This window comes from Felis catus, chromosome D2 (genome assembly GCF_018350175.1).
Source record: "Felis catus isolate Fca126 chromosome D2, F.catus_Fca126_mat1.0, whole genome shotgun sequence".
Classification (NCBI taxonomy): domain Eukaryota; kingdom Metazoa; phylum Chordata; class Mammalia; order Carnivora; family Felidae; genus Felis; species Felis catus.
Window position 1 is genome coordinate 80097076 of NC_058378.1, and position 27493 is coordinate 80124568.

Consider the following 27493-nt stretch of genomic DNA (forward strand, 5'->3'; position numbering starts at 1 on the left):
AAAGTGTCCCGAAGTCAGTTCCGTTATTTGCTCATTTGTCATCGGCGTCTGAAGTTGCACTCTGAATAGCAGATGTGAGGCTCAGTCATCTCACTGTCACGCCGATTGTTCACTGTTCTGAGAAGGTCACATCATCATTCATTAGCACTAATTAGTCCCCCGACACCCCTGCACCTCTTCCCTCAACTGCTCCATTAACTTGGGTGCGAATCACACGTTCCAGGCGCCAATCAACGAAGATCTGTCCATAATGCACAAGGTGATGCTATTAGTTACAATATATTAACTGCCTAATTTAAAAATACAAAAGCTATCTTTATGAAGGGCAATTAACCACTAACGTGATTGATAATTCATAACACTCTAATTAGGAAAGACAAATATTAAGAAAGGACTGAGCCACCTGGGCTGTTGATTGAGACATTGTTAGCCTCTCGGTGTGTGTTCACTCTGTCATTGGTAGATCTACGGATTTCTTGCCAAGTGGCACCTGTCAGCCCCAGTGCACGGAGGGTCAGGAGGCTGATCTTAATGTGGGAACGCGTGTTCTCCCCGCTGAATCCTGCCTGTTGCCAGCGGGGCTTGTGAGGGAGCTGGAGGCTCAGGACACCCTTGGGGGAAGCAGTAAGTGTACTAAGCAGGGTCCCTCTCGCCGGCGGTCATTTGGATTTTCCATCCCTCAGTCATTCAGCAAATGCTTATGGTGAGCCTGCCTCGTGCCCAGCCCCGTGCGAAGCACTGGGGATGCCGAGGAGAGCGTGCCAGATGTCATTCCTGGTCTCATGGTGCACGCAGGTCTGGGAGAGAGACAGTAAGCAAAGATATAAATCAGATGATTGGCGATGCTGGCTAGTGTTATAAAGAAAGAAAAATACAGATAGGTAGTGTGAGGGCAGCGTCGCACAGGGTGGAGAAGGGGGACGCTGGACAGACATACCACCTTTCCCCCAGTTCTGTCATCGCTAAGGAGTGTTGCATTTGGAGCTCCCTCCACCCCAGGATGGAGTAGATTGCCTGAGGCATCCCTACCCGCTCAGTGAGCCTCCTTTCCAGCTTCATTTTCTGGCTCAGCTTCCATCTACCCAAGGCTGCTAGAAGATTCTGACACCTGACCGGGTCCCAGGAGGGCAGGGCCTGCCCCGCACCTGCTCCTCCGTCCCTGTGCTCTGCCCACCCTTCCCTGGCCTTCTTGTCTGTGCTGCAAGAGATTCTAGTTGGACCTGGCTCTTCTGGGAAGTCTTCTCTGAGACCTCATCCTGGGATGAGACCTTTCTGTCCTCTGGAGCCCCTTTGGCTTTGTAGGCCACCGTGGATGTGCTTCCTGTTCCTGACTCCACATCAGTTCCAGGATCTGCTTTGGGGTCGAGTAGGAATGAGCTCACGTCCCTAGAGTCTCAGATCCAGGAAGAGGAGCAGAAAGTCCTTGAACTTTCTGAGACTCAAATGTCCTTAGTCATCAAGCAGGATAAAAAGTGTCACTGCTAGGGTTGGGGCACAGTAGCACTTTTGGTTGGGTCTCACTTACTTGCCCGAATGGAGATTGAGTTCAAGTGCGTAGTTCTGAGTAACTGGGTCCAATCTGTGTGTTTACTTCTGCACACGGGGCTGTCTCTGAGCACGCGATTGGAGCCCGTCTGTCTCGTACACGAATATCTATGTCTAAATAACAAATGTTACGTACTTAACACTGGATTAAATGTATTATTTATATTACAAAAAACTGTAAAACTTGAAAGGGTGGCTGAAAAGTAAACATGAATTCCTGTATGTTTGGAGACCACTGACGTGCGTGTGTCCGGAGATCTGTCTACGAACAGTGCTGGGTGACGATTAGCGTACCTGGTTAACTTTACTAGGGGTTTCCCGGGCCTCCCGACTTGTGGCCTGGTGTCTTTTCCACGATCCCACGGTGCCGAGTAGGACTGCCCCTTTGTCCCGGCCGCGGCTTGTCCAGAGAGGGCTGTGTGTTCTGGGCCAGGGCCCGTGTGGACTTCCCCCCCCTCCTACTGGACCCCTGGCTCGTGGGCTCAGCCATGCCAGCCTCCTTTCCTTCCCTGTGCCGGGTGCCCTGTGCCCTGTTCTCCCTTCAGGCCTCAGCTCCCGAGCAGTCTCCCCACCCACTCTGGTCCCCATCTGTCTCTTCATCCCGTCCAGTCCTTCAGAGCACCTCTCTGCTCGCAAATCACAAATTCGCCTTCCTTTGCGAGTTTCCCTCCCGCCCACCGGATTGTGGCTCCAGGGGAGTGGGGAGCCTGTCTGCGGTCAAGGTTACGGTTCGGTGCCCTGGCCCAGCCAGGCCACTTAGTAGGTGCTCAGTAACCTTGTGGGAGGTTGTGTGTTATTGCCTGTGGGGCCTCTTTATGCATCTACGTTGTGGCTTTGCGTTCTGAGAGCCTGCCCGAGTGCAGCCAAGATGTAGCAGGTGTCCTGTGAGAGAAGGAATGTGGGTGCTGCTGACCTTTCACAGCACCTCAGGGTCACTTCAGGTTAACGCTGGGCCTGCAGGGGATCCCCGTGTCCTGCCTGTCTACCTGGGATCGCCCTGGGTGACAGGGCACCTCAGTGATCGCCTCAGTGACACCAATGAGAAGACACAGCCGAACTTGGTCCCTCAGCCTTCGCACTTCAGGGGAAATACGGATCCCGAGTGACTTAGGCACACGCAGCTCACATGACAAGTGGAATTGCTAACCACGCAATGGTATAGAGAAGTTGCTGCGGACATTCATAGGTGATCTCCAGCCGGGGCGAGTGGGACCGGACGGTGGCGGGGGATCTCCAGGGGGTCTCAGAAGGTGGGAGAATTGGCACGTGTAGAGAGGCAACGTGTCTCAGGCAGAGGGAGTGGAGGAAATGTGTCCCAGGCGAAGGGTGTAGAGATGTGTCTCAGATGAAGAGGTGGGGACGTGGCCCAAGCAGAGGGAGTGGGACGTGTCCCAGGCGGAGGGAGTAGGGACGTGTCCTGGGCACCAAGCTCGGTGAGGATGGAAAGGAGGGTTGTGGGGCCTGTCGGGGCTCCCTGGGAAGGGTCAGCCCTAGTTCGGCATCCCCGTCCTGACCCCAGGTCAGCCGAGGCCCATCTCTGGGAGCCACGGTGGCCTGGCCTGCGCGGAGGGTCCTGACTGCCCTTGGGAAGCGCCCATCTGGCTCCCTCCTCAGAGGCCGCAGGCTCTGAGGGCCGACAGCACCCTCTGCCTGTCCTGTTCCCACTTCCAGACTGAAGCGGTCCCAGCTGAAGGTGAGGTTCTGCACCAACGAGTCACAGAAGTCCCGAGGGGACCTGGTGGGACTCCTGCGGCACATGGGCTTCGACATCTCTGAGGGCGAGGTGACCGCCCCGGCCCCGGCCACCTGCCTGATCCTGAAGGAGCGAGGCCTGCGGCCACACCTGCTCATCCATGACGGTAGGCCTGCTGGGCCTGGGCCTGGGCCTGGGGCTGGTGGGGGTGGGGGAGGGTGTCCCTCTCCCCTGGGCCAAAGTCCTGGGAAGGACATGGAGAAATTTGGCTCCTGCTGGGGGCCTGTGAGATGGAAGCTGAGTGGGCTTCCTGCTGGGGACCAGGCCCCTTCTATCCCTGGCCTAATAGCAGACGATGAGGCACGTTCCAGATGCCTCAGGAACATCCTGAGCCTGCTCTCTTTGATCTAGAAGGGACCGAGGGGGCAGGGAATTGTCACGGGGCAAAGTTCTAGCTTCTAGGGTTGGTGGGCGTGGGGAGAATGAGGGCTAGATTGAAGCCCACAGGTTTCTGTCTGCTACCACCCCCTACTCCCTCCCTGCCTCCCCTGCCCCCCCTACCCACCCCCCACCCACCCTCCCAAGCTTAAGCTCTGTTGGTGAAAAACAGCCCTGCTCTCTGGCAAATGGCACAAAGTTTACATCCCGATCTTAGTCTAAAGACAAGAAAAGAGCCCCTTTGACCCTCTGTGCGGAGTTCTTCTGGAAAGAAGTGGAAGGAGCAGTATTATCTGGTACCTTCTGAATATTTAAAAAGAGGAAACATAAGCAGTGCTTCGGAATTCAGGACACTTTCCTGTCAATGCACCGAGCCCTCTTTCTTCCCCCCGCGCTTGGTATTTTTATTTACAAACCACTGGCAGAAGGATACTTCTCTGCCTCCCGGCAGGAGCGGGGGGCCCCCAGAGTTTGAGGGTGCTCCCTGAAAGGCCCGAGTGTCAAATCCATAGCTCTGGTGCCAGTCAAGGGCAATATGCCCAGGCTTTAGAAATCCTGTTTCTCAAAAATCCTTCCTCTGTGATCTGGGATCACGGCCAGCGTCTTTAGAACAGGTCCTCAAAGAGAAGGAAAAACTTAAGAGAGAAAATCCCTGCCCCTGGGGCAAAGGGAGGGTTGGGGGTGGAGGGAGCAGGGAGGGAGGGGGGAGGGTCAGCATCTGCCTCTTAAGGGCGCAGAAACAAGTAGATATTAGAGCTCGCACTGGCTGGAGGGGCAGCCAGAGTGGCCTCTTGGGCTGCAGTCCTGCCTCTGTTTTCAGACTTGGAATCTTTTTCCAAGTTTTATTGTTGATGAATTCTCCCCCCCCAGCCCCCCCCGCCCCCCCCCCCCCCGCCCGCATATTATTATGACATTTGGAAACATACAGCGAAGCCGAAGGAATTTTAGTTGGAAGATTTGTATGCTCGTCACCTTGACTTTACCAGTGACGTTTTTACTGTATTTTGTTCTTCATGCGTCTGCCCGTCCCTCCGTCCATCTTTTCATCTTATCTTTTTGATGCGTTTCAAGGTAAACGGCAGACATTGGTACACATCCCCAAAACTTCAGCACATCATTAACTAGGGTTCAACATCTGTTCATATTTCTTCTTTCTGATAGGAAATTTATGCACGGTGAAATGCAGACCTCTCTAGTGTACTTCTGAGTTTTCGCAGATGCGAAACCCTGTCACGATCAGGATCTAGAACTTAACCATCACCTTGAAAGTTCCCTCACGTGCTGCCCAGTCAGTGCCCATCCCCTCCTGCCTTGGGGGTACCTAGTGTTCTGTTTTTTTCCTTTCTGAATAGGTCTGCCTTGTCTAGAGTTTTATATAAATAGAATCATACAGCATCTAGTTGTGTCGGGGGTTCTCCAGGCCACACTCAGGCTTGATGATTTGCTAGAAGGACTCACAGGGCTCAGAAAAGCTGTCAGACTCAGTCACAGCTTCCCACAGTGAAAGAACACAGCCGTGAACTCAGTAAGGGGAAGAGAGGTGTGGGTGAACTCCGGGAGAATCCAGGCGACCTTCCAGTGGTCCCCTCCCGTGGAGTTGCCCTGAGATGCACCTGATTCTCCCAGCAGAGATGTGTGACAGCACCTGTGACATGTTGTCACCCAGAGAAGCTGACTGGAGCCTTGTGCCCAGGGTTTCTATTAAGGGTCCCTCACGTGGGTCTGTAGCACCTGGGTGACTAACCCTGGCTGCTCAGTCTCCAACCCCCCAGGGCCCCAGGCTTACAAAACACTCTTTTCTGGTGGAATATTCCAGGGGCTCAGAGGTGATCTCCCAGGTGCTGGTGGAGGGCCTGTCCTGAGGACAGCCTTTCTTTGGAATTTGCAGGATCCAAGCAGCCCAGGCCTGCTGGGTTTTTGTTTGTTTGCTTGTTTGTTTTTATTAAAAAAAAAATTTTTTTTTAACATTTCATTTATTTTTGAGAGAGAGAGAGAGAGAGAGACAGAGAGCAAGTGGGGGAGGGGCAGAGAGAGAGGGAGAGACAGAATCTGAAGCAGGATCCAGGCTCTGAGCTGTCAGCACAGAGCCTGATGCGGGGCTTGAACCCAAGACCCGTGAAAGCATGACCTGAGCTGAAGTCGGACGCTTAACAGGCTGAGCCACCCGGGCACCTCTTTGTTTTGTTTTGTTTTTTAAGTTTATTTCTTTTGAGAGAGAGAGAGAGAGAGAGAGAGAGAGAGAGAGACCAAGTGTGCAAGCAGGGGAGTGGCAGAGAGAGACACAGAGAGCGAGAGCGAGAGCGAGAGAGAGAGAGAGAGAGAGAGAGAATCCTAAACAGGCCCATGCTCAGCGCGGAGTCTGACACAGGGCTTGATGTCATGACCCTGGGATCGTGACCTGAGTGGAAATCAAGAGGCAGACACTTAACCAACTGAGCCGCCCAGGTGCCCTGCAACTTGCCCTGTTTGATGGAAAATTGGGGAGGGCAGAGAAGGTGAAGGAGGAAGAAGCTCTCCTCAGGGGATTGGAGAGCCAGGCCGGCAGGGGTGAGGCCTTCCTAAGGACGGGTGAGCTGGGCCAGCAGGGGTGAGCTTCTGCTCCTTCTTTTCAGCCTGTGTGTGTGTCCCAGCTCCGCCGTGTTCAGTGGCATGGGGCTGGAATGCTCGATGGTTCCTAGAGTCTGGGTGCAGCAACAGCCGTCCTCTAAAGGTTACCAGCAGCCGGATTTGACCCTACATCCAGGGATCTGTGTCTTCCAGGCGAATCTCTTCTCAGTTGCAGGGCTGTGGGTTTCCTACCTGTGGTATTGAACTGGGTAGTCCCTGGGGTGATGCCAGTGTTGGGGCAGGGACCCCAAGGGCGGGCCCGTCTTTCTCCTAACAAGCCCTAACTGTGGAACATTCCTTCATCTGTACAACCGGAGTAACAGCCCTTCCTGGTTCACCTCCCGTACAGCTGTAAGCGTCAGGAGGAACATTCGAGAAAGGGGCAGGGCCCACGTGGCAGGCAGAAGGGGTCCCTGGGAGGAGATGGGAGGTAGGCCACGTCACCCCAGGGCTTTATCCTTTTTTCTCTTTTCAGGAATCCGCTCAGAATTTGCCCAGATCGACACGTCCAACCCGAACTGTGTCGTAATAGCAGACGCAGGAGAAAGCTTTTCTTACCAAAACATGAATAAGGCCTTTCAGGTGCTCATGGAGCTGGACAATCCTGTGCTCATATCGCTGGGAAAAGGGTAAGTCAGCTTCAGGAAGAGCGTTTCTGGCTGCTTTGCATGCCGTTCTGTGGGCCTGTGCCTTAGAGAGTCAGTAAATGGTGCAGAAAAGTGGGTGTGGGGTGGGCACAGGCTGCCTTCCCTTTCCCTCCCTGCTTTGTTTCTTTCTTGATTTCTTCCTTCTTTTCTTTTAATGATGTATGAGGAAAGTAGGATCGTCTGACTTCAGGAGCAGGTTGGTCAGGCTTCCATGCGGGCTCAGGGCTGGGAGAGGCTGGGGGAGGGGAGGGGAGAGTCACTGCGGACGGAAGCTCCATGGAGTCTCAGGGCGCCAGTGCTGGCTGTCCCAAGGTTAGGTGCGTTCGCACAGGGTACAGCACAAGGCATTGAAGGATTGTCTCCAGGGGACATGTGAGTAGGGAAGAAAAGGCTTGATGGCCCGGAGGAAAGCTCTGGGCCGGGCTCCACGTCTTGGGCTGCAGAGCATGACCTCTGTAAAGTTGTGATCTTATTACCAACATTTTTGTCGGAGCCTTTAGCACAGTCCTCACTATCTCTTTCTTTCTTTCTTTCTTTCTTTCTTTCTTTCTTTCTTTCTTTCTTTCTTTCTTTCTTTCTTTCTTTCTTTCAAGCATTTATTTTTGAGAGAGAGAGATAGCAAGCTGGGAAGGGGCAGAGAGAGAGGGAGAGGAGAATCCCAAGGCACAGAGCCCGATGTGGGGCTCGAACCCACAAACCTCAACATCATGACCGGAGCCGAAGTTGGATGTTCAACCGACTGAGCTGCCCAGGTGCCTCGTGTCTCTTTCTTTTAAAAAACCACACTGGTTATTTTTCTTAACATCTTTTACCACCAAGACAGCACAAGTTCATGGGAGGAAAACTAGAGCCTATGGATGAGCAAAAGAAGAGAAGAGAAAGTACTTTCATTCCCCTGCCCAAGAAAACAGCTGTCAACATTTTGGTTTGTGTTCTTCCACGTGGTTTCCAGTGCAAACAGATCCTTACAGATGGATGTACTCAGAGCATCAGTATCAAACCCGACCCAGCTTTGTCGCCCGGGTTCTATTCTTTGCCAGATAGTACTTTATGAACAACTCTAAACTCAGTTAATAAATATCTCTATGGGGCGCCTGGGTGGCTCAGTCGGTTGAGCGTCCGACTTCGGCTCAGGTCACGATCTCGCGGTCCGTGAGTTCGAGCCCCGCGTCGGGCCCTGTGCTGACAGCTCAGAGCCCGGAGCCTGTTTCGGATTCTGTGTCTCCCTCTCTCTCTGCCCCTTCCCTGCTCATGTTCTGTCTCTCTCTGTCTCAAAAATAAATAAACATTAAAAAAAATTTAAAAAAAAATTTTTTTTAAAACCGATGGGCCACCAGGTGCCCCAAAGATGTATTTCTTTTTGAGAGAGAGAGTGAAAGCTGGGAGGGGGCAGAGAGAGAGGGAGACATAGGATCTGAAGCGGGCTCCTTGCTGACAGCAGCGAGCCCAGTGAGGAGCTTGAACCACGAGAGCCGTGAGATCATGACTTGAGCTGAAGTAGGACGCCCAGCTGACTGAGCCGCCCAGGTGCCCCCATCCTGTAGTCTTTTTAAGCCCATGCCTTCTGAGGGACATTAAGTTATTTCTGATTTTCCACCAAAGTAACGCTGTGGTCAGCATCTTCGTGCATTTAGAATGGTGGGCATATCTGAGGTTCTGGACTCATGTCACCAAGTTGCTTACCAGAAAGCTGTGCAGACTTACTCTGTCATCAGCAGAGGCAGTGCTAGCTAGGGTTTTAGAGTCACGGGCTCTTAAGGGTGCAGGGGCACTGTGGAGCCCTGCCCCAGCGTTTCGTGCCCTGCGGGAGTTTGGGGGCCCGCCTCTGGGGAAGGCTTTCCCAGTTTAGATGCTTCTGCTGATTGGGAACTCCCGACCTCTGCCTGCTGGACAGGGCAGGCCATTCCGGTAGTCAAGGGAGGGACCTTGTGTTTGGCCACCAGCCATTGGTAAGTACTTTACGTGCTCCGTTTTGTTTAATTCCGATCACGACCCTGAGAGTTGTAGGCCATGGCACCATTTTACAGGTGGGCTCATTGAGGCACAAGGAGGTGAAGTAGGCCAGGATCCCCAGCTGGTAAATGCTGGGAGGGCCACCCGGACCCCATGCTTGTCACCTCTAGGCTGTATTCGAGAGCAAATGTGTGGCCCACACAAGATCCTGCATTTTGGGGGGACCTGTGTTTAAAAATGGGGAGATTTTTGATCTCGGCTCAGGTCGTGATCTCTCAGTTTCGTGAGCTCGAGCCCCGCATTGGGCTCTGCGCTGACAGCACGGGACCTGCTTTAGGATTCTGTCTCTCTCCCTCTCTCTCTGCCCCTCCCCTGCTCGTGCCCTCTCTCTCAAAATTAGTAAATAAACTTCACGAAATAAAAGAAAACTCAGAAGATCTGACAGCACAGGGCCCCACATTCCTGAGCACACAGAAGCTCAGCGGAGGCCACTGCCTCCATGAACTCTGGTTTACCGCAGACCCCACCACGTCCTGTTGTCCCCTTCACCACACTCAGTCACTTGCCACTTATCTTGTGCTGCAAACAAAAGAGATTTCAGGAAAGAAAAGAGAAGCTGTATTTCTTTTAGGAGGTAAAAATATTCTCGTGTGTTTATCACACAAAATAAAATAATCCAGTATTAGGATTCTTCACAGAAACGAAACCAAGTGAATTTGGATACACACACACACACACCCATCCATATGTATATGTGTGTGAAGAGAAATTGGTTATTGAGGCTAGGTAAGTCCAAAATCTGCAGGGCAGACTGGCCGCCTGCAGACCCAGTGAAGAGTTGTGGTCTCAGTCCAAAGGATGTGCCTGGGGGCAGCATCCTTCTTGCTCAGGGAGGTCAGACCCTGCTGTCCTGGCCGTCAACTGATTGGGTGAGGCCCACCACACAATGGAGAGCATTCTGTTCCCTCAGAGTCCACTGATTGAAGTGTTAATCTCACCCCAAAAAGACCTTTACAGAAACACGCAGAATAACGTGTGACCAAATATCTGGCACCTTGGCCCAGTCAAGTTGACGCATAAAATTCACCATCCTATCCCTTTCCAAGCTCACAACCTTCTGAAGCGTAGGGCACTGCAAACCATAGAACCTGGCTTGCTTAATTCACTTAGGTTCCAGGCTTGGTCCTTCAGGCACCCCTAAAATCAACCCCTCCCCAGAGAACAGCATAATTGAGAAGCTCTGTTATAACTCATTTATGTTAAAAGTTTTTTCTTGAAAATTGTCTCTAATTTTTACAAGTTTTTGTTCCAGATTTTAGGTAGCAATCAAAGTAGATATGTTGTTGAACAGGAAAAACAAATGGAGTCAGCTGCTTTTTAGCTTTGCCATTCAAGGGTAGGCAAGGGTTTGTTTCACGAAGCAGCGGTTAGGGTGCCTCTGACTTAGGGTGTTCTGACTCGGGTTACGGGTCGGGTGCTCAAATACGAGAGAAAGGAACCGCCAGCTTTCGGGCTTAGGTCAGCAGCTTCTCGGGACAGCCCAAGGACAGCTGTCCCGTCCCAAGTGGGGGTCGTCGATGGTGAGGGGCCGTCCTCCGCCAGAACAGGGCTGAGCGGCGCCCCCGAGGAGGCAGGACGGCGGAGGCACTGGGGCAGAATGTCCTCCTCCTGGAAATGGAGTGATTTACATTTGGCATCTGTTTGGACCGGGAGTGGGAATTGCCTTTGTAATTTCTTCTGTCATGCCGCCGTCAGAAAATTAAGCTGTTTACGCGACAGACTATGGAAGGTTAATGGCTCTTGTGGGAAAGGTCAAGTGGTCATTTTGAAGGGAGGCCGTGCTGAATAATCGGAAAGGCAGAAGAATAAAGCATAAAATCTATCTGACTGCTTCTCCCCAGCTTTTCCCAGTCTTTCCCAGCATCCCCAGTTTCTTCTTTGTGGCTGGAACCGAATGTTCCAGAACACTCTGGAACTGAGTGTTCCAGCCAGGCTTGCTGTTGCTCTCCTTATGCCAGTAACAAAAGATACTGCATGAAATCGCTTATGTTCCTGGAATAACCTGGGCTTTTCCATTTAAAAAAATTAACAGGTACTTCTAAATTTTTTTTTAACGTTTATTTATTTTTGAGACAGAGACAGAGCATGAACAGGGGAGGGTAAGAGAGAGAGGGAGACACAGAATCTGAAACAGGCTCCAGGCTCTGAGCTGTCAGCACAGAGCCCGCTGCGGGGCTTGAACCCACGAACCGTGAGATCATGGCCTGCGCCAAAGTCGGACGCTCAACCGACTGAGCCACCCGGGCACCCCAACAGGTACTTCTATTTATTGTGTCTCTAAAAATGTTTTCAGCCAACAGATGGCCTTCAAGGTGGCTCTTTTGTTTTCCTGAAGAAAGCGGAAATAAAGAAAAATTCTGGACACTATAAAAACAACTCAGATTCAGTTAAAAAAAAATTCTTAAGGGGGCACCTGGGTGGCTCAGTCAATTGAGTGTCCAACTCTTGATTTCGGCTCCAGCCCATGTTGGGCTCTGTGCTGACAGTGCAGAGCCTGCTTGAGATTCTCTCCCTCCCTCTTTCTGTGTCCCTCTCAAAATAAATAAAGTTAAAAATAAATACATGCATGCATACATACATACATACATACATAAATAAATAAAAGGGGGAGCATTTTTAGGCCCCCAGTTCTGTAAGCAGGAGGTAGTTCTTTTTGACTACCAGGCATCTATCTTCCTGAAGGTGTGCGGTGTCCCGGCTGGTTACGGGGTGGCCCCTAGAGCACAGAGCCTCAGATCCCTGACCGGAAAACCTGGGGTTCGCTTGGAGACCAACGAGTCCTGTCGTGACAGGAGCCCCCCCACCCCACCCCAGCTTCGTCACAGGGGCTCCAGGCTCCAAACCCCTGTGACGAGTGAGTGCCGGGGGACCAGCCCTGGCCAAAGCCAAGAGTTTGGCCAAAGCCTTGCGGCACTGCCCGCGGGCATTGTGTCCTGGCGGCCCCCGGCCAGGCTCCTGCAGCCCTCGAGGCCTCAGGTGGGGCAGAGCCGAACAGGCAGGGTTCCCGGGCCCTGCCGAGTTGGAGGGAAGGGCACAGCCCCGAGGCAGCTCCCGGGAAGCTCGGTTCTCACCGATAGGCACAGAACAGGTTGTAACCCCCACAAACTGGGAAGACCTGCGTTCCTCCTTTCTGGCCCAGCCTGCGTCTTACCGCCTGTAGCTCACGCCGGGTAAACGCAGTGATAATATCCTCTAATATTGTTTGAGCGGTTTTCTGCATGTGAGGCGTCATGTTGAGAACTTCTCTTGGGTCTCTGCATCCGTGTCGTTCAATGTCTCCCAGACCCGAAGGACATGGGAAAGACAGCCGGGCACCTGGTGGGATGGGTCTCACATTTGAATAGTCCCGGGCTGCCAGGAACCCTGTCTGTAGAGAGGCACAGGTTAAACTATCTCTGTTCCTCTTTATGGTCAAATGGCTTTGCTCAGAGAGAAGAAGGCTTCGTCTACCGTGTGTCCTGAGGGGTCTGCCTGTGGCCTGGGGTGGGCCGGACAGTGGAGGCCAGGGCCGGCACTGTGCTCCCGAGAATCACGAGATCATCTTCAGAAAGGCATGCTTCCAAGAGCCGAGCTGTGTGGGTCTCCAGTGAGACAGGGAGGAGATAGCTGTCTTCTCGTGAGAGCATCTGGGGCCCCTGAAACCTAGCACCTTGACCTCTGGCTAATAGGAGCTGCGGCGGGGTGCCGTGGAATAATGGAGTTTTCTTTTTCAGGCAGCAATTAGGGGTTAGTTATTAGCAGTTAGGGGCTCACCACATGCCCTGTGGACCTGCTGTCCTTCCCTGGAACACAGGTCACTTGTCTTTCTCTGTGTTAGCGGCTGGATCCATCTGCCCCCGGGGGTCCCCAGAGGCCGGCAGCAGGGGACCATTGGGACTGAGATCTGCTGGCCCACTGGCTCTCCTGCCCGGGCGCGGTGACCTGGCCCTGGGCCCTGTCGTGCCGACCTCCATCGGTCATGCCCAGTGTGGCATCTGGACAGACCCTTACCGGTGGCTCTGCTCTCTTGAGCTGGCAGAACGAGGACAGGGCAGTCTCTCGTGGTACGGCTCCCGGGCCCAGCTCACCTTGTCCCCTCCTGCTCTTTTGTAGACGTTACTACAAGGAGACCTCTGGCCTGATGCTGGACGTCGGTGCCTACACAAAGGCGCTCGAGGTACCTCCCTGAGTCTGTCCGAGCCTCCTTCAGATCTCGGGGCTGTTTGGGGTGTTTCTGGTCTTTGTGGAGAACGGGGTGTACTCCCATGTCTGAATCGCCTCTTAGGTTTCCACAGTGGGCCCTCCTATTCGGGCCTTCAAGCCGAGCGCCCTCTCTGCCCCAGAGCTTGGCCCCTCAGCCGCCTTGGTCGTCACTCTACTGTCCTGTCCTTCACGCTCCTCCCCACACTCCAGCCTGCCGGCTGTTGACCCGGCTGGCCCTCCAGCACGCCCACTGCCACTCTCCTCTCAGACTCTCATCGAACCACCTGCCTCGTTCCTAACACCTGCGACACCTGGAGCTTGATGTGTCCCGATGGGATTCCTTCCCGACTCCCTCCTCCAGCTTCCAGGGCCAGGCTCAGATGGGGCTCCCCAGGGTCCCCTCTGACCCACGCCTGATCACCTGCCCCAGGTCACTCACTGCTACCCTGGCTCCTTCCTGCCTGTGCTCAGGTGGGAGGGTTGAGCACATTGGCAGATAGAGCCATGGCCCTTTTCTCCTGGAGGGCAGGTGACAAATGAGCATCAGCCCAGGTGGCCCGCCTCCTGCCGTGCTCAGGTTTTTGAGCAGGGGGCCCACTAGGGGTGCCCCCCAGCATCCTGTGCACCCTGATGTGGGGTCGCGATGCTCTTGCCTATGAGATGTGTCTCGCAGCCCCTGTGTCCTGCCTCTTGGAGGCCCCCGGCCCCCGGGGGGCACATTTGGGGCACTCTTACCTTGATTCCCCGGAGGGAGGCCTTTGGATCCATATCCACCTGTTAATCCTAAACCCCATGCCATGTGTCCTTTTCTATTTTCCCAGTATGCCTGTGGAATCAAGGCCGAAGTGGTGGGGAAACCCGCTCCCGGGTATTTCCAGTCGGCCCTGCAGGAGATGGGGGTAGAGTCTCACGAGGTAGGCCAGCCGCTCACGGGTGTGTGTGGAAGCGGGTCTGTTGCGGGGGGGGGTCCCGGGCACTCAGGTGGGGCAGCCCTGGGGCCTGAGGTGGGCCTGAGGCCTTGGGCAGCCTGTGGGGTTTGGCTGGGCAACTAGGTAGGTGGGCCCTTCCACCCATCAGAGCTGATTGTCCTGGGGAAAGACCGCAGAGGAGGCCCACAGAATGCTTTCAGCCTGTGGAATGCGTTTCAGCGTAAGAGTAAGAAATGCCCGTGGCTGTGTCCCAGTGACTTTTGCTTCTTCTCCGGACGGATGGGAACTGAAGTGTATTAATGTGTCAGTGTTTTAAGCATAGTTCATTGAGGGGCGCTGGGGTGGCTCTCAGTCGGTTAAGCGTCCGACTCTCCATCTCTGCTCAGGTCACGATCTCACGAAGAGCCCCGAATCGGGCTCTGTGCTGTCAGCTTGGGGATCCGCTCTCCCTCTTTCCTTCTTCCCTTTCTGCCCCTCCCCTGCGTGTGCACATGCACGTGCTCTCTCTCAAAAAATAAATAAACTGAAAAAAAATAGTTCATTGAAAGGCCAACATACAGCAAGAGTCAAACAACATGTAAGCACTAAATCGTGCGTCTTGCGACCTTTACGTTATGACTGTTTTTGACACAGATGGCCTTCCCAACATCTTAAAAAGAAAAAAGCACGATTTTTTAAAAGAATTTGATGCCTCCAGTGCCTCCCACTTCCCAGGTAGTGTGGAGTTGGTCCCCAACAGCAGGTGGTTTTCCGAGAGCATCGCTGAAAAGACCATGGGCACATGTCTGCAGCGGGCCCCGGGCTGTCTGTTTTGGACATTGGCACTGAGGACAGCATCAGCATCTGCAGTGAGGCTGTGCCCCCAGGACCACTTGCTGATTGATTGTTGGACCCGAATTTCCCACATGTGTTCTGGTCTAGAGCACTGGTCTCTCAAGATGCATGGGGACAGTCCCAGAAGTCTGGACCCTCTGTCCCCCCGCCCCCCAGTCTCCCCAACATCTGTGAATGTCAGAAGGCAGGGTCTCTGAGGTTGCCAGGAAAAACCCAGAAAATGCCTTGTGAGGTTGGTAAGAGAGGAGAGAGAGAGGCTTGTGTTTTGAATGAACAAAGACCACAGGAGTAATGACCCTGGGTTTTCACGACTTTGTTTCATAGGGCAGAATTTCTTTTCTTTTTTTTTTTTTTTTAAATTTTTTTTTTCAACGTTTATTTATTTTTGGGACAGAGAGAGACAGAGCATGAACGGGGGAAGGGCAGAGAGAGAGGGAGACACAGAATCAGAAACAGGCTCCAGGCTCTGAGCCATCAGCCCAGAGCCCAACGCGGGGCCCGAACTCACAGACCGCGAGATCGTGACCTGGCTGAAGTCGGACGCTTAACCGACTGCGCCACCCAGGCGCCCCCAGAATTTCTTTTTTTATTGTGGCAAATTTCAGACATACATGAGAGCAGAGAGAATGATACAGCGACTCCCCCCACACAGCCATCACTCAGATTTAACAAAAGATTTTTGCCGCATTCCTTTCTTGTATCCTTTTTGCCTTTTTTCAACTTGTTTTATCTTTTTTTTTTTTTTGCTGTTGTATTTTAAATCCCAGATTTGTTGTCATGTGTATCCTTTCATATTTTAGTAATGCCTTCCAAAAAAAAGATAGTTATTTTTCACATAACTACAACACGTTAAAACACCTAACAATGGCCAACAAACACACAAAGAGATGCTCTGTGCCATCAGTCACGGAAATGCAGATCAAAACTACAGTGAGATCCCACCTCACACCCACTTGGATGGCCATCCATAATCATTTTAAAAACAAAACACAAGGGAAGATGGCCAGCTTTGGCGAGGATGTGGACAAATTGGAGCCCTCATGTGGGAATGCTGGCCGGAATGTGAAATGGGGCAGCCCCTCTGGAAAACAGCTCCTGGAGAAGGTAAACAGAAGCACCCTATAACCCAGCAATTCCACTCCTATGTACGCATCCAAAAGGATTGAAAACAGGTGTCCAAACAAAAAGTTATACATGAATATTCATAGCAGCACTATTCAGCATCGCCAAAAGGCGGAAACAATGCAAATGTTCATCGACACATGAACGGATAAACAGAATGCGGTCTATTCACACCATGGAATATTTCAGCTATAAAAAGAATGAAATACTGATCAATGCCACAATGTGGATGAACCTGGAAAACATGGGAAGCGAAGGAAGCTAGGCACAAAAGGCCGTATTTTACATGTTACGTAGCGTTTGTATGGCATGTCCCAAATAGGAAAATCTGTACAGACATAAAATAGATTAGTGATTGCCGGGGGAGTGGGGGTGGGGAGGGGCTGTTGATGGGGACAGTCTCCTGTTGGGGTGATATAAATGTCTGGAAGTGGACAGGGGTGATGGTCATATAATGTGACTATGCTTTATGCTACTGATTTGTATACCTTAAATGGTTACATTAGTACATTTTATTTTATGTGTTTTTTTATCACAGTGGAAAAAACCCCTACCTACAAAATCAACAGTGATTTCTTAGTATTTCCCAGTAATCCATATTTAAGTCTCCCTGCCTGGCTCAGAAATGTTCTTTGACGTTGATATGTTTGAATCAAATCCAAACGGGGTCCACATCTCCTGTGCGGTTGTTTTGTCTCTGAAACCCCTCTTTTTAACTTTTTGTCCTTATTTTTTTTTTTTAAAGTGTATTTATTTTGAGAGCGAGTGTGAGCAGGGGAGTGGCAGAAAGAGAGTGAGAATCTCAAGCAGGCTCCACACTGTTAGTGCAGAGCCCGGGGCTCAAACCCACAAAGCTGTGAGATCATGACCTGAGCTGAAATCAAGAGTCAGACGCCCGACTGAGTCCCCCCAGGAGCCCCTCTTTTTAACTTTTGGTCATGGAACATTCCAAGTGTCTATGCAAGTAGGGGGAGTAGCATAATGAGCTCCTCGTTTCCCATCGCCAAGCCTCACTAATTATCAACTAATAACCACTTTACAAACTTATGTGTAACTGTTCATTTTGAAGTAACTTCACACTTACAGAAGTCGCAAAATTAGCACAGAGAATTTCCATCTGCCCTGAAGCCAGCTTCCCCAAATGCTAACATCTTGCATAACAATCGTGGGAGAATTATAAGATCGGATGTCCTCATGGGCCAGCGCATCCGCATCTTTGGGTGGGACGCGTTGCATTTAGCGGTCCCTTCCCCTGTGTCCTGCCTCCTGGGCCAGTCCCTCAGCCTTTCTGGTCTCTAAGGACAGTGGCATTTCTGAATAGTACTGGCTGGTTATTTTGTAGAATATCCCTCAACATCAGGTTTTTTCCTGATGTTTCCTTGTGATTTCATTTAATTTTTGGCTATGCACTTTGGGCAGGAATCTCGCAGAAACAGTGCTGTGCCCTCTCGGTGTGCTGCATGGGGACAGGTGCGTGATGGCACTTTGCCCCTTACTGGTGAGGTTCACTTTGATCAGTGTCGGAGGTGATAGGTGCCAGGGTTCTCTACTGTGAAGTTACTCCTTGTCCCAGTAACTAGTCAGTATCCTGTGGGAAAGCATGTTGTCTGTGTAAGTATCCTTTCCTGTTATTCTTTTCCCGTCTCAACGTTTGCATCCATTGATCAATCATTCTTTTTAATTAATTAATTAATTGTTTGATTGATTTGAGAGAGAGAGAGTGAGCAGGGGAGAGGGCAGAGGGAGAGAGAGAATCTCAAGCAGGCTCCATACTCAGTGCAGAGCCAGATGTGGGGCTCGATCCCATGGCCCCGGGGATCATGACCTGAGCCAAAGTCAAGAGTCAGATGCTCAAGCGACCAAGCCACCCCGGCGCCCCTCCAGTGATAATTTTTACCTGAAGCAGTTCTTACTGTGGTGTTTGCCGAATGGTCATTTTGTGTTTCTGTCATTCCTTCTGTATTTGTTAGTTGGAATTTACTGTAAGAAAGAGCTTCCCTTTTTTGTCCCCATTTACTTGTTCATTCCAATATGGACTCAGGGCTATTTGTTTTATTCTCTAAGTTACAATTCATTCCCGTTATTTATTTTGTTGTCAGATTGTCCCGTATTTGGCCATTAGGACCCCTTTCAAGATTAATACCCTCTTGTTTAATCTATACTCTACCCATTCTTCTCCCCTAGATTATTTTGATAAATTTTTTTTTAACATCTATTCATTTTTGAGAGACAGAAAGAGACAGAGCACGAGCTGAGGAGGGGCAGAGAGAGAGGGAGACAGAATCGGAAGCAGGCTCCAGGCTCTGAGCTGTCAGCACAGAGCCTGATGTGGGGCTCGAACCCACGAACCACGAGATCATGACCTGAGCCGAGGTCGGACGCTTAACCGACTGAACCACCCAGGCGCCCCACCTTTCCATTTCTTAAATGTAAACAACTATGTATATATTTCTATCCTACTCATTGGATACGGTTAAGAGGGAATCAATGCTGAAGATGATTTGTTACAGGGCGGAAGAAAGGCTCCCATAACGTGGATTTAAAAGCCGGTATTTAGAATTATATGAGCAGTGTGACCGTAGTCGTCTCAGAACCTCCTCCAAACAGACAACACAGCAAAAGCTGCCCCTGTCTAGAAAGTAAGGCCGGGGGCACTGGACGTCACATTATCGCTGGATGTATTTGGGGAGTTCGACCTGGGATGATTTCCCCCCTCCTCTTTTTGCTTTTTGGCATTTTTCAGTTATTTTTCCCGCTGTCACCTTTTCCATTCCGAATGAGAAACTGTCCTCCCCAAACCCCAAAGAGCAGCCGAGGCCCGTATGGGCGTCCCGTTAATCTGGGCATCTCATGTGGCGGGTGCTGGGGCTGTGGGCGTTGTGTTTTAGATTCCTGGTGAGTCTTTGTGTGTGATGAGGTCAAGGTCCCTCGGCTGTCCAGTCGATGGCGAGCATCGGATACCCTGGGCAGCTAAGGAATTGTTTTCTCTGGTGGCTCTGAGCACATGTGGCAAAGCTGGATCTTATTTACTTCTCATATTATCATTCTCCCTTCCACCCTCAAATGTCATTTCTGTCTCTCCCCTTGACAGTTGAGTGGCAACTCCTGTGTGCCGTTAACACCCTCACCCCACCGTTTTTCTAAAACGTTCATTAACGTTACTCGAGCCTCAGGATGTGTAGACCTTTTAAGGCAGTATTTCAAAATAAGGCCATTTCAAATGAACGGTGTCTTATGCACAAGGTAATAATTCTCTGATCCTGCCTCTTTATTTGTAATGAAAAACGCCTGTGAGGAGCAGTCTTGCTGTGGAAGTGCCAGGGCTGTGGCAAACCTTAAATTTTTCAAGCCGCTTTAATCAATAAAGTTATCAGCAGTCATTTCCCTTGATAACTGCTCCTTCCAGGCCAGGGCCTGCTTCCTCTGCTGAGTCCTCAGCCTGCGCTCAGAATGGACATAACCACCCAAATGCAATTTCCATTCTAACCTTTCCTCGATAGCCTAGAAATAACAGATTGCTGGTATTACTCTAATAGATTGGAAATTCAAACCTCTTAGAAGTAAGCAGGCCCTTTCCAGGATTCAGTAATAAGGCAAAGAATAACATACCTTAAAGGTTGCTTCTAGAAATACCTAATTTCTCATGGCTTAAGGCTTCGGAATCAGTGGGTGGTTTTATAGCTTCACACTACAGCCCGAATGATGTGAAGGTTTTGGCAGTTTTCCATACACGTAGAAATTCCGTCCTTTGCAAATCATGCAGGTTTCATGGAAATTGGGACTGTTGAAACCAGAGTGCTTAGTTAGCACGGGAGTCGGTACACAGCAGCCAAGAAGCTGGGGGTTGGGGGGGCGCTCATCTCACTGATGGGGAGCCCAAGGCTTGGAGAGGAAGGACCTCGAATACGTGAACCGTCACAAACCTATTTATTTCTCTTAAAAAAAAATTTTTTTTTAACGTTTATTTATTTTTGAGACAGAGACAGAGCATGAACGGGGGAGGATCAGAGAGAGAGGGAGACACAGAATCTGAAACAGGCTCCAGGCTCTGAGCAGTCAGCACAGAGCCCAACGCGGGGCTTGAACCTACAGACCGCGAGATCATGACCTGAGCCGAAGTCGGACGCTTAACCGACTGAGCCACTCAGGCGCCCCACAAACCTATTTATTTTGTGGAGTCCTTGCCCCAGTCCTCGTCATAGGCATTTGCACCTCCATATTGAGGTCAAGGCAGGATTCCCCACCTCGGCACTCTTGACATTTGGGAGCCAGATCATTCTTTGTGGTGGGGAGCCACCCTGTGCATTACCGGATGCTTAGGACCCCCTTCCCCCAGTTGTGAAACCACAGCTGTCTCCAGATGTTGCCAAATATCCCCCCAGGGGCAAGGTTGCCCCCCAGGTGAGAACCACAGCATTAGGGAATAGTCACAGAAACCCTAGCGCCGAACCCAAGATTAATCTGCTGATGAGGCATGTGGCCAGGGCCCCATCCCCTCCAGGCCTTTGCTGTGCCCCAGGCCTCCAGGGGGGCGTCAGCCACATAGCAGGATTTTTCGGTTTGGTGATTGGACTTTTTAAAGGCACATGAAGTAGGACAGTATCACTTCCTAGTTTCAAAAATACTAAATATTGTTGACTGAATACCAACCATAGAAAATAAAGTTAGACAGGATCTTAGGGGGGGAGGGTAAATGCCCTAGGGATGGTCTGTCAAACATGTGGGCAAGGGCTGTAGGTTTCTCCCAAGAGGGCCGGGCATAAAACGCGGACTAGGCTCTGTCATTCTGCTCACTAGTTCTCAGATCGTTCATTCTAGCTACGCGGCTACGGGGACAGGCTGTGGGTGGGGAGGGAGTGTCCAAGCGGGGCCACTCATTTCTCTCATGGCCTCGTCCCCCCTCGGGAATTTCCACGGAAGGCCCATCCCCAGTCCCCTCCACCAGCTCAGGCCCGCCACCCACGAGTCTTGGGTGTCAGTTCAGGGAGACCTTGCAGGGCCCATGTGAGCCCAGAGCACCGGGAGAGAGCGGACCAGCTCCTGCAACCCGGATTTGAACGTGAAGCTCTGTCTCCAGACAGGGACAGGCCTGACACCACAGCCCTGGGTTTGAGACTGTCTGGAGTTTCGGGAAATTGTGGCTCTGAGGTTGTCGTAGGCATGTATCCCAGTCACGAGGGGTCTGTAAAACCTTTACTTACTTATTAACGATATTTATTTGTTTTTGAGAGAAAGAGAGCAAGGGTGTATGTGAGCGTGGGAGGGGGAGGGGCAGCGAGAGGGGGTGCAGCGCATCCAGAGCCTTCTCTGGGCTGTCACCACAGAGCCCCCCACTCAGGGCTCAAACTCACGAACTACAAGATCACAACCTGAGCCGCGATCGGATGCTCAACCGACTGAGCCAACCAGGCGCCCCAAGAGCCTTTTTAAAAATAAGATTTTCTTCTCAAAGCACAAGAATTTCATCGTGCGAAGTAAGTGATGTTTGTTAAAGGCAACAGGGAAAATTCAGAAAGTACAAGGAAAAACACTGTTCCTCATCCCACGAACCAGAATAACACAAATCCCGCGTAACCCTTCCAATATTTTAGTTTCTACATATACATTTTTTTTTAAGTTTATTTTTATTTTGAGAGAGAGAGAGAGAGAGAGAGAGAGAGAGCGAGCACGCAAGAGGGGGAGAGGGGCAGAGAGTGAGGACAGGGAATCCCAGACAAGCTCTGCTCTGTCAACACGGAACCCACCGTCGTGGGGCTCGAGCTCACCAACCATGAGATCGTGACCTGAGCTGAAGTCAAGAGTCAGATGCTTAACCGACTGAGGCACCCAGGCGCCCCATCTGTGTATACATTTTTAACACACAGTTTGAATGATCTTCTTTTTTTCCAATATTAAGTATTAAATACAGTATTGTATTGGGAGCAGTTTCCTTTGTCACAAAATAACGTCTGTGGCTCTGTGGTGTTCTTCCATATGGGCTAGCATAATGTTCTTTATATCCCCTGTCGCTGGATGTTAGATGACTCCCAATTTTCCTATCGTACCAAACCCTATGAATACCCTTGTATGTGTGCCCTTTTGTACAAATCTAATTATTTGTGGAGAAATCTTACCTAGAGGGTAGTTGTTGGGCCATGATGCACATTGCTTTTTTTCTTTTTTTTAATGTTTTATTTATTTTTGAGAGAAAGTGGGGGAGGGGCGGGGAGAGAGAGCGACAGAGAGAGACAGAGGATCCAGAATGGGCTCTGCACTGACAGCAGAGAGCCCGACGCGGGACTCGAACTCACGAACCGGGAGATCGTGACCTGAGCCGAAGTCGGACGCTTAACCGACTGAGCCACCCAAGTGCCCCGAGCATTGCTTATTTCTGTTTCAGAAAGGTGGTATCCGTTTACCTTCCTTACCAGTTGTATCCCCCACCCCCCATCCTTACCACACTGTTTCTTACTTTTTTATGACATAGCAGTCTTTGAGTTGTGCTGTGCTTTGGAATTGTTGCCTCACAAATGTGTCGGACTGTGGGGGGATTCCTTAGCAGTGGGCCATCTCCGGGTCTCTGAGGGGGCCCGGGTGCCTCCAAACCCGCAGGCTGAAGACCCGGGACGCATCGAGTGCTAGATGTCCTCTTGAGGCATCTCCCTGGAGGGGTGTGTGCCCCTCGGGGCTGAGATCCGGACTGAGCCCCCGGCTCCTTCACCGCCGGCCCTGCTGTGCTGCCCTGGGAGAGGGAGGAGAGCTCCTGGGCAGAGTCCTGGGGCGACTAGAAAGTGTATGACAGGTGGGCTTGCTCCCAAACGCGGTCACCTGTCAGCACGGGTTCCTTCCCTGGCAGACGGTAAGGAGGTGCTGGCAGGCAAAGATTGAAGAAACGTGAACGAAGCCTCTCGAAAGCTCAGACCGGAAGACCTGCTTGCGGGGCTCAGTGCCCCCTCCGGCTCTCCGGCTCTCCGTGTTCCCTGAGAGTCCAGCCTCGCCGGGTGCCTCTGCCCTGCCTTCACCGTATTGCAGTCAGAAAGGAAGTGCATCCCGGGCCTGACAGGTAGGGGTTTTTTATTTCCCCCGACGGCGCACCTCTTGACCTCTATCTTCTTGCCAATGATTTTTTAAATCCTAAATGATTTGGCAATAATTGCCCCTCGTCGCGTGATCATTGCCCTTCACCGATAGTAAATCTGTGAAATCCCCGGAGGCCCCAGCGCATTTTGGTTTGCGGAGCCCACAAGCTGGCCCGGACAGGCATCACTGCTCCGGGCAGCTGCACGCCCCGCAGCGTCCCCGGCACCCCTGCGCTCCCCCAGCCTCACACGCGGCTTCGGGGCGCCGCCCGGATCGGGCATCGGCTCATCGTGACCGAGTACAGCGGCCGCTTCTCCAGAGTTCTTCCTCCAAGGGCCCAGATCTCTGCTTCCGCCTTTGTGGGTCACAGCAGCAAATGGCCTTGCCCAGGAAGCCCCGGGAGGCTGTGTTCCGAGGGCGAAGACTTTCTACTGCCTTGGGGGAACGTGTGCACAAAATCTTCTTTTCCCCAGAAGCGTGGAAGGCATCAGGCTTGACACGGATTCCTTGGAAGACCTGTTTCATTTCCAAGTTACTTCTAGCAAGATGGCCCCCGGAGCCTCTGGTAGCAATGGACAGGGCCCTAGGTTGGAAGGTTAGGAACGTTCGGAGGCCTCGAGAGGGCAGAAAGCAGAATCTCATCCTGGGGCTCATGGCTGGTCCGGCGCCCTCCTCCTGGATGAGTCGTGTGGTGGCCCGGTTGACCCTGGCTTGCAGGACCACCCATGTGTGAGCCCTGCTGCTCTTCCCTTGTCAGGAGGTACACGTAGCCCCCTGGCTGTTTCTTCTATTTGGATTTGGGGGCCTGGGTGGCTCAGTCAGTTGTGTCCAGCTTCCACTCAGGTGATGATCTCGTGGTTCATGGGTTCGAGCCCCGTGTCGGGCTCTCTGTGACAGCACAGAGCCCGGAGCCTGCTTCGGATCCTGTGTCTCCCTCTCTCTCTACCTCTCCCCCCTCTCAAAAATAAGTAAACACTAAGAAAAAAAAAACCCATTTGTATTTGGCAGTGCTCTCCCAAGCCAACAGTCATCCTAGAAGAAATTTCCAATTTTTACCGTACATGGGTACTTGCCACTGGCACTATTACTCAATTTTTCTTTAAATCGACGGAATTAAAAAAAAAATTTTTTTAGTGTTTATTCATTTTTTGATAGAGACAGAACATGAGTGGGGGAGGGGCAGAGAGAGAGGGAGACACAGAATCCGAAGCAGGTTCCAGGCTCTGAGCTGACAGCACAGAGCCCGACGCGGGGCTCGAACTCATGGACCGTGAGATCAGGCGGCTGTGGCCACTAGCCGTTGGCAGAGGTCTCAGTGCTGGTGGTCATTGTCCACGTCCGAGCTTCTACCTGGGGCCTCCCTGATGAAGGCCCCTTCAGCCTCTGCTTGAATATGATTGAGTGGTACCTCCGAGGCAGCCTGTGTTGGTTGTTAGAAGAGCCTCGTGTTTACCTGGAACTACCTCTCTGACCCCCAGAGTGGCACCAGCTCAGTCTTTGTCCTTTTCCACAAACTCTTCATGATTTCTCCAGTTATTTGAATGCCTGTTCAGATGTTTCCAAGGACAGTCGCTTCGGGCTTATTAGCCTGTGCTTTGTGGAATGCATTGTATGGCCCTGCCCTGGGGAAGGGCGGCAGATGGGTTGTTAGCACACATATGGGGTCCCCTGCTGCGAGTGCCCCTACCTCCTAACCTGGCCGGCCCCTCTTGCCCTTCAGGTTGGAGCTCAAAACCTCACGTCCTCCAGGAAGCCTTCCCCGACCACTACCCCTCACAGCCTCCTGCACCTTATCACAGGTCTTGGCTATGTATTTATGGAATTGTCTGATGAACCTCTGTCTTCTGTATTCAACCAGGAGCTTCATGAAGGCAGGGACTGTGTCTCTTTGATCCCCTGTATCCCCGCTGCCTGCCCCCCACAGGGGCTTAATACAAAAGTGCTGGGTCACTGGAGGCAAGAGTGCCATCAGAGAGACTGGATTATCTCCAACAGGGCGAGATCAGGAATTTCCCCAACAAAACATTTCCTAGTGTGTTTTTCCTTTTAAACATATGCAGATAACTTATGTGCAGGCACTGTCCTCGATGCTTAATTGATATGGTTTCATTTAAATGCCACACCACTTAGACCCCTTTTACAGATTGAAGCAGAGCCTTGCCCAAGACCACAGAACTAGCAGATAACAGAGCTGGAGTTTGAGCCTGGTTGCTCTGGCCCCACCTGAAACCTGAGCTCAGTCTGTCCATTCTGCTGGTCACACAAGGCCGGCCTCTGCTTCCACTGCCCTATATCCCCCACTCTGAGATGGGAGACATGTTCCTTGCGGACTCCTGTCCTTACAGGCAGAGTCCAAATTCATTCCCCCAGTGTGAATGCCTCACAGTCATCGTTTGGATTGTCCTTGATTTTGGCTGGTGTATCTATTCACTGATTAGCCACCCACACCTGGCATCTGAATTCCAGAGGGGAGACTTGTGGAGTGACTGTCAGTTTCGAAGCTTCCACCCTGTCGGCATCAGGACACCCGTCTTGTCACGTAGAGTCCAGTTTCTCAGACCCATCTGGCCTCCAACCGCGTAAAATCCCAACTGGACTTGAGAACAGATCTGGAGAAATGTTTGATGTCTAAGGCGTCCGATTTTTCTTCCACTAGCAGAATCTTGTCCTGAGAATATTTTGAAGCTTTTAATCAGAGTTTTGTGGTAGTTAAGTGAGGGAAGCTGTTCTTTTTTTCTTTAAAAGTACATATGTGGGGCGCCTGGGTGGCTTGGTCGGTTAAGCGGCCGACTTCAGCTCAGGTCATGATCTCACGGTCCGTGAGTTCGAGCCCCGCGTCAGGCTTTGGGCTGATGGCTCAGAGCCTGGAGCCTGCTTCCGATTCTGTGTCTCCCTCTCTCTCTGCCCCTCCCCTGTTCATGCTCTGTCTCTGTCTCAAAAATAAATAAACGTTAAAAAAAAGTACATATGTAAGAAAGTATGAATCAACGTAAACAATAATGTTAGTAATACATGTGGATATCGCAAAAGGAGACCCACTAATGACTAAAGTTCAGGCAGCACTGAAGTAGACTCTACTTTGGTGACCAGTGAGGAGACCTATTGGCTGTACCTCCTAAGTGTCTCCTGACGTCGGCAGCCATGCCTTAAATTAGGACACTGATCTACTCAAGTTTTTGGATATCAGCTAAGTGCCAGCATCAGCCCATAGCCCTGCCTGCAGGAGCCCACACGTTTCTAGAAAAGAACGATGAGTGAACCAGTACAATGCAGTAGGGGACGTGCCAGGGGGTAACCAGAGGGTTTTGGGGGGGTCTCAGATCCCAGCTGGGTTCAAAGGTGGTGGTCTTGAAAGCCTGTTAGGAGTTGGCTGGTAGAAGAAGGGATCAACATATGCCATGGATCACTCTTTCTCTGTCCCTTTGTGCAGATCCATATTTCCACTTAGTACTATTTTCCTTTTGCCTAAGAGACTTCCTATTACATTTCTTTTGTGTGGATATGTTGGTGATGATGCCTTTAAGCTTAAGATATCTGAAAATGCCTTTATTTTGCCTTTGTTTTTGAAGGATACTTTTGCTGGGTATAGAATTCTAGGTTGGCATTTCCCTCTCTCAGTACTTTAAAGGTGGCGCCCCACCATCTTCTCACCTGCATTGTTTCCAGTGGAAAATCTCATGTCTTATCTTTGTTTTTTACTGTGTAACAGTACTTTTTTCTTGCTTCAGCAGCTTTTAAGATTTTTGCTTTGTCCCTGACTTTGAGTAGTTTGATTATGTTGTGCCTTAATGTAATTTTCCTCATGTTTCTTGTGTTTGGTGTTGATTGGGGTCTTGGATCTGTGGATTTATCAGTTTTATTGTGTTTAGAAAATTTTTAGCCACTAGGAAGTCACATTTTATTTCTGTCACCTCCTCTCATCTTCCAGTTACACCTGTATCAGGCCCTTTGAAGTCATGTCCTAGCTTGATGATGTTCTGTTCATTTTTGTTAAGTTACTTTTTTCTCTTGGTTTCATTTTGGATGGTTTCTATTGCTATATCTTCAAGTTCATTAATCTTTTCTTTTGTGTTGTGTAATCCGTTATTAATTTCATTCGGCAGATTTTCCATTCCAGACATAATGTATTTCAGGTGCTACCAGTATAAATAAAATGTAAGCATTATTTAGTACCGCACACTTGCGATTAGTTGTAAATGTCAGTAAATTGCACTGTTATTAGTAATTAAAAATAAAAGCAGTTCTCTGTCAGAAAAACAATCTGATGTAGTTTCCATCTCTAGAGGTTCCATTTGGATCTTTTCTTTTATCTTCCATGTCCCTACTTGACATTTGGAACATATGTAAGATAGTTGCAGTAACTAATTTAATGTCTTTGTCTGCTAATTCCCACATCTGTGTGAGTTCTGGGTCAGTTTAGACGG

The 27493-nt window shown here is 50.9% G+C and overlaps 1 protein-coding gene across 7 annotated transcripts in view; it reads left to right on the forward strand.

Annotated features, from left to right (window-relative positions):
• The window catches only part of LHPP (phospholysine phosphohistidine inorganic pyrophosphate phosphatase), a 117617-nt gene that overhangs the window by 15383 nt on the left and 74741 nt on the right, over positions 1 to 27493 (forward strand). For 5 of the 7 annotated variants that reach the window (XM_023241062.2, XM_045040799.1, XM_045040798.1 and 2 more), the window contains exons 2-5: positions 3217 to 3404; positions 6759 to 6912; positions 13036 to 13099; positions 13947 to 14039. In XM_023241062.2, the coding sequence (XP_023096830.1) occupies positions 3217 to 3404; positions 6759 to 6912; positions 13036 to 13099; positions 13947 to 14039 (499 nt within the window). Of the gene's footprint in view, positions 1 to 3216; positions 3405 to 6758; positions 6913 to 13035; positions 13100 to 13946; positions 14040 to 22845; positions 23875 to 27493 lie in introns of those variants that run through there. The other 2 variants (XM_045040800.1, XM_023241065.2) reach the window with 2 other exon arrangements.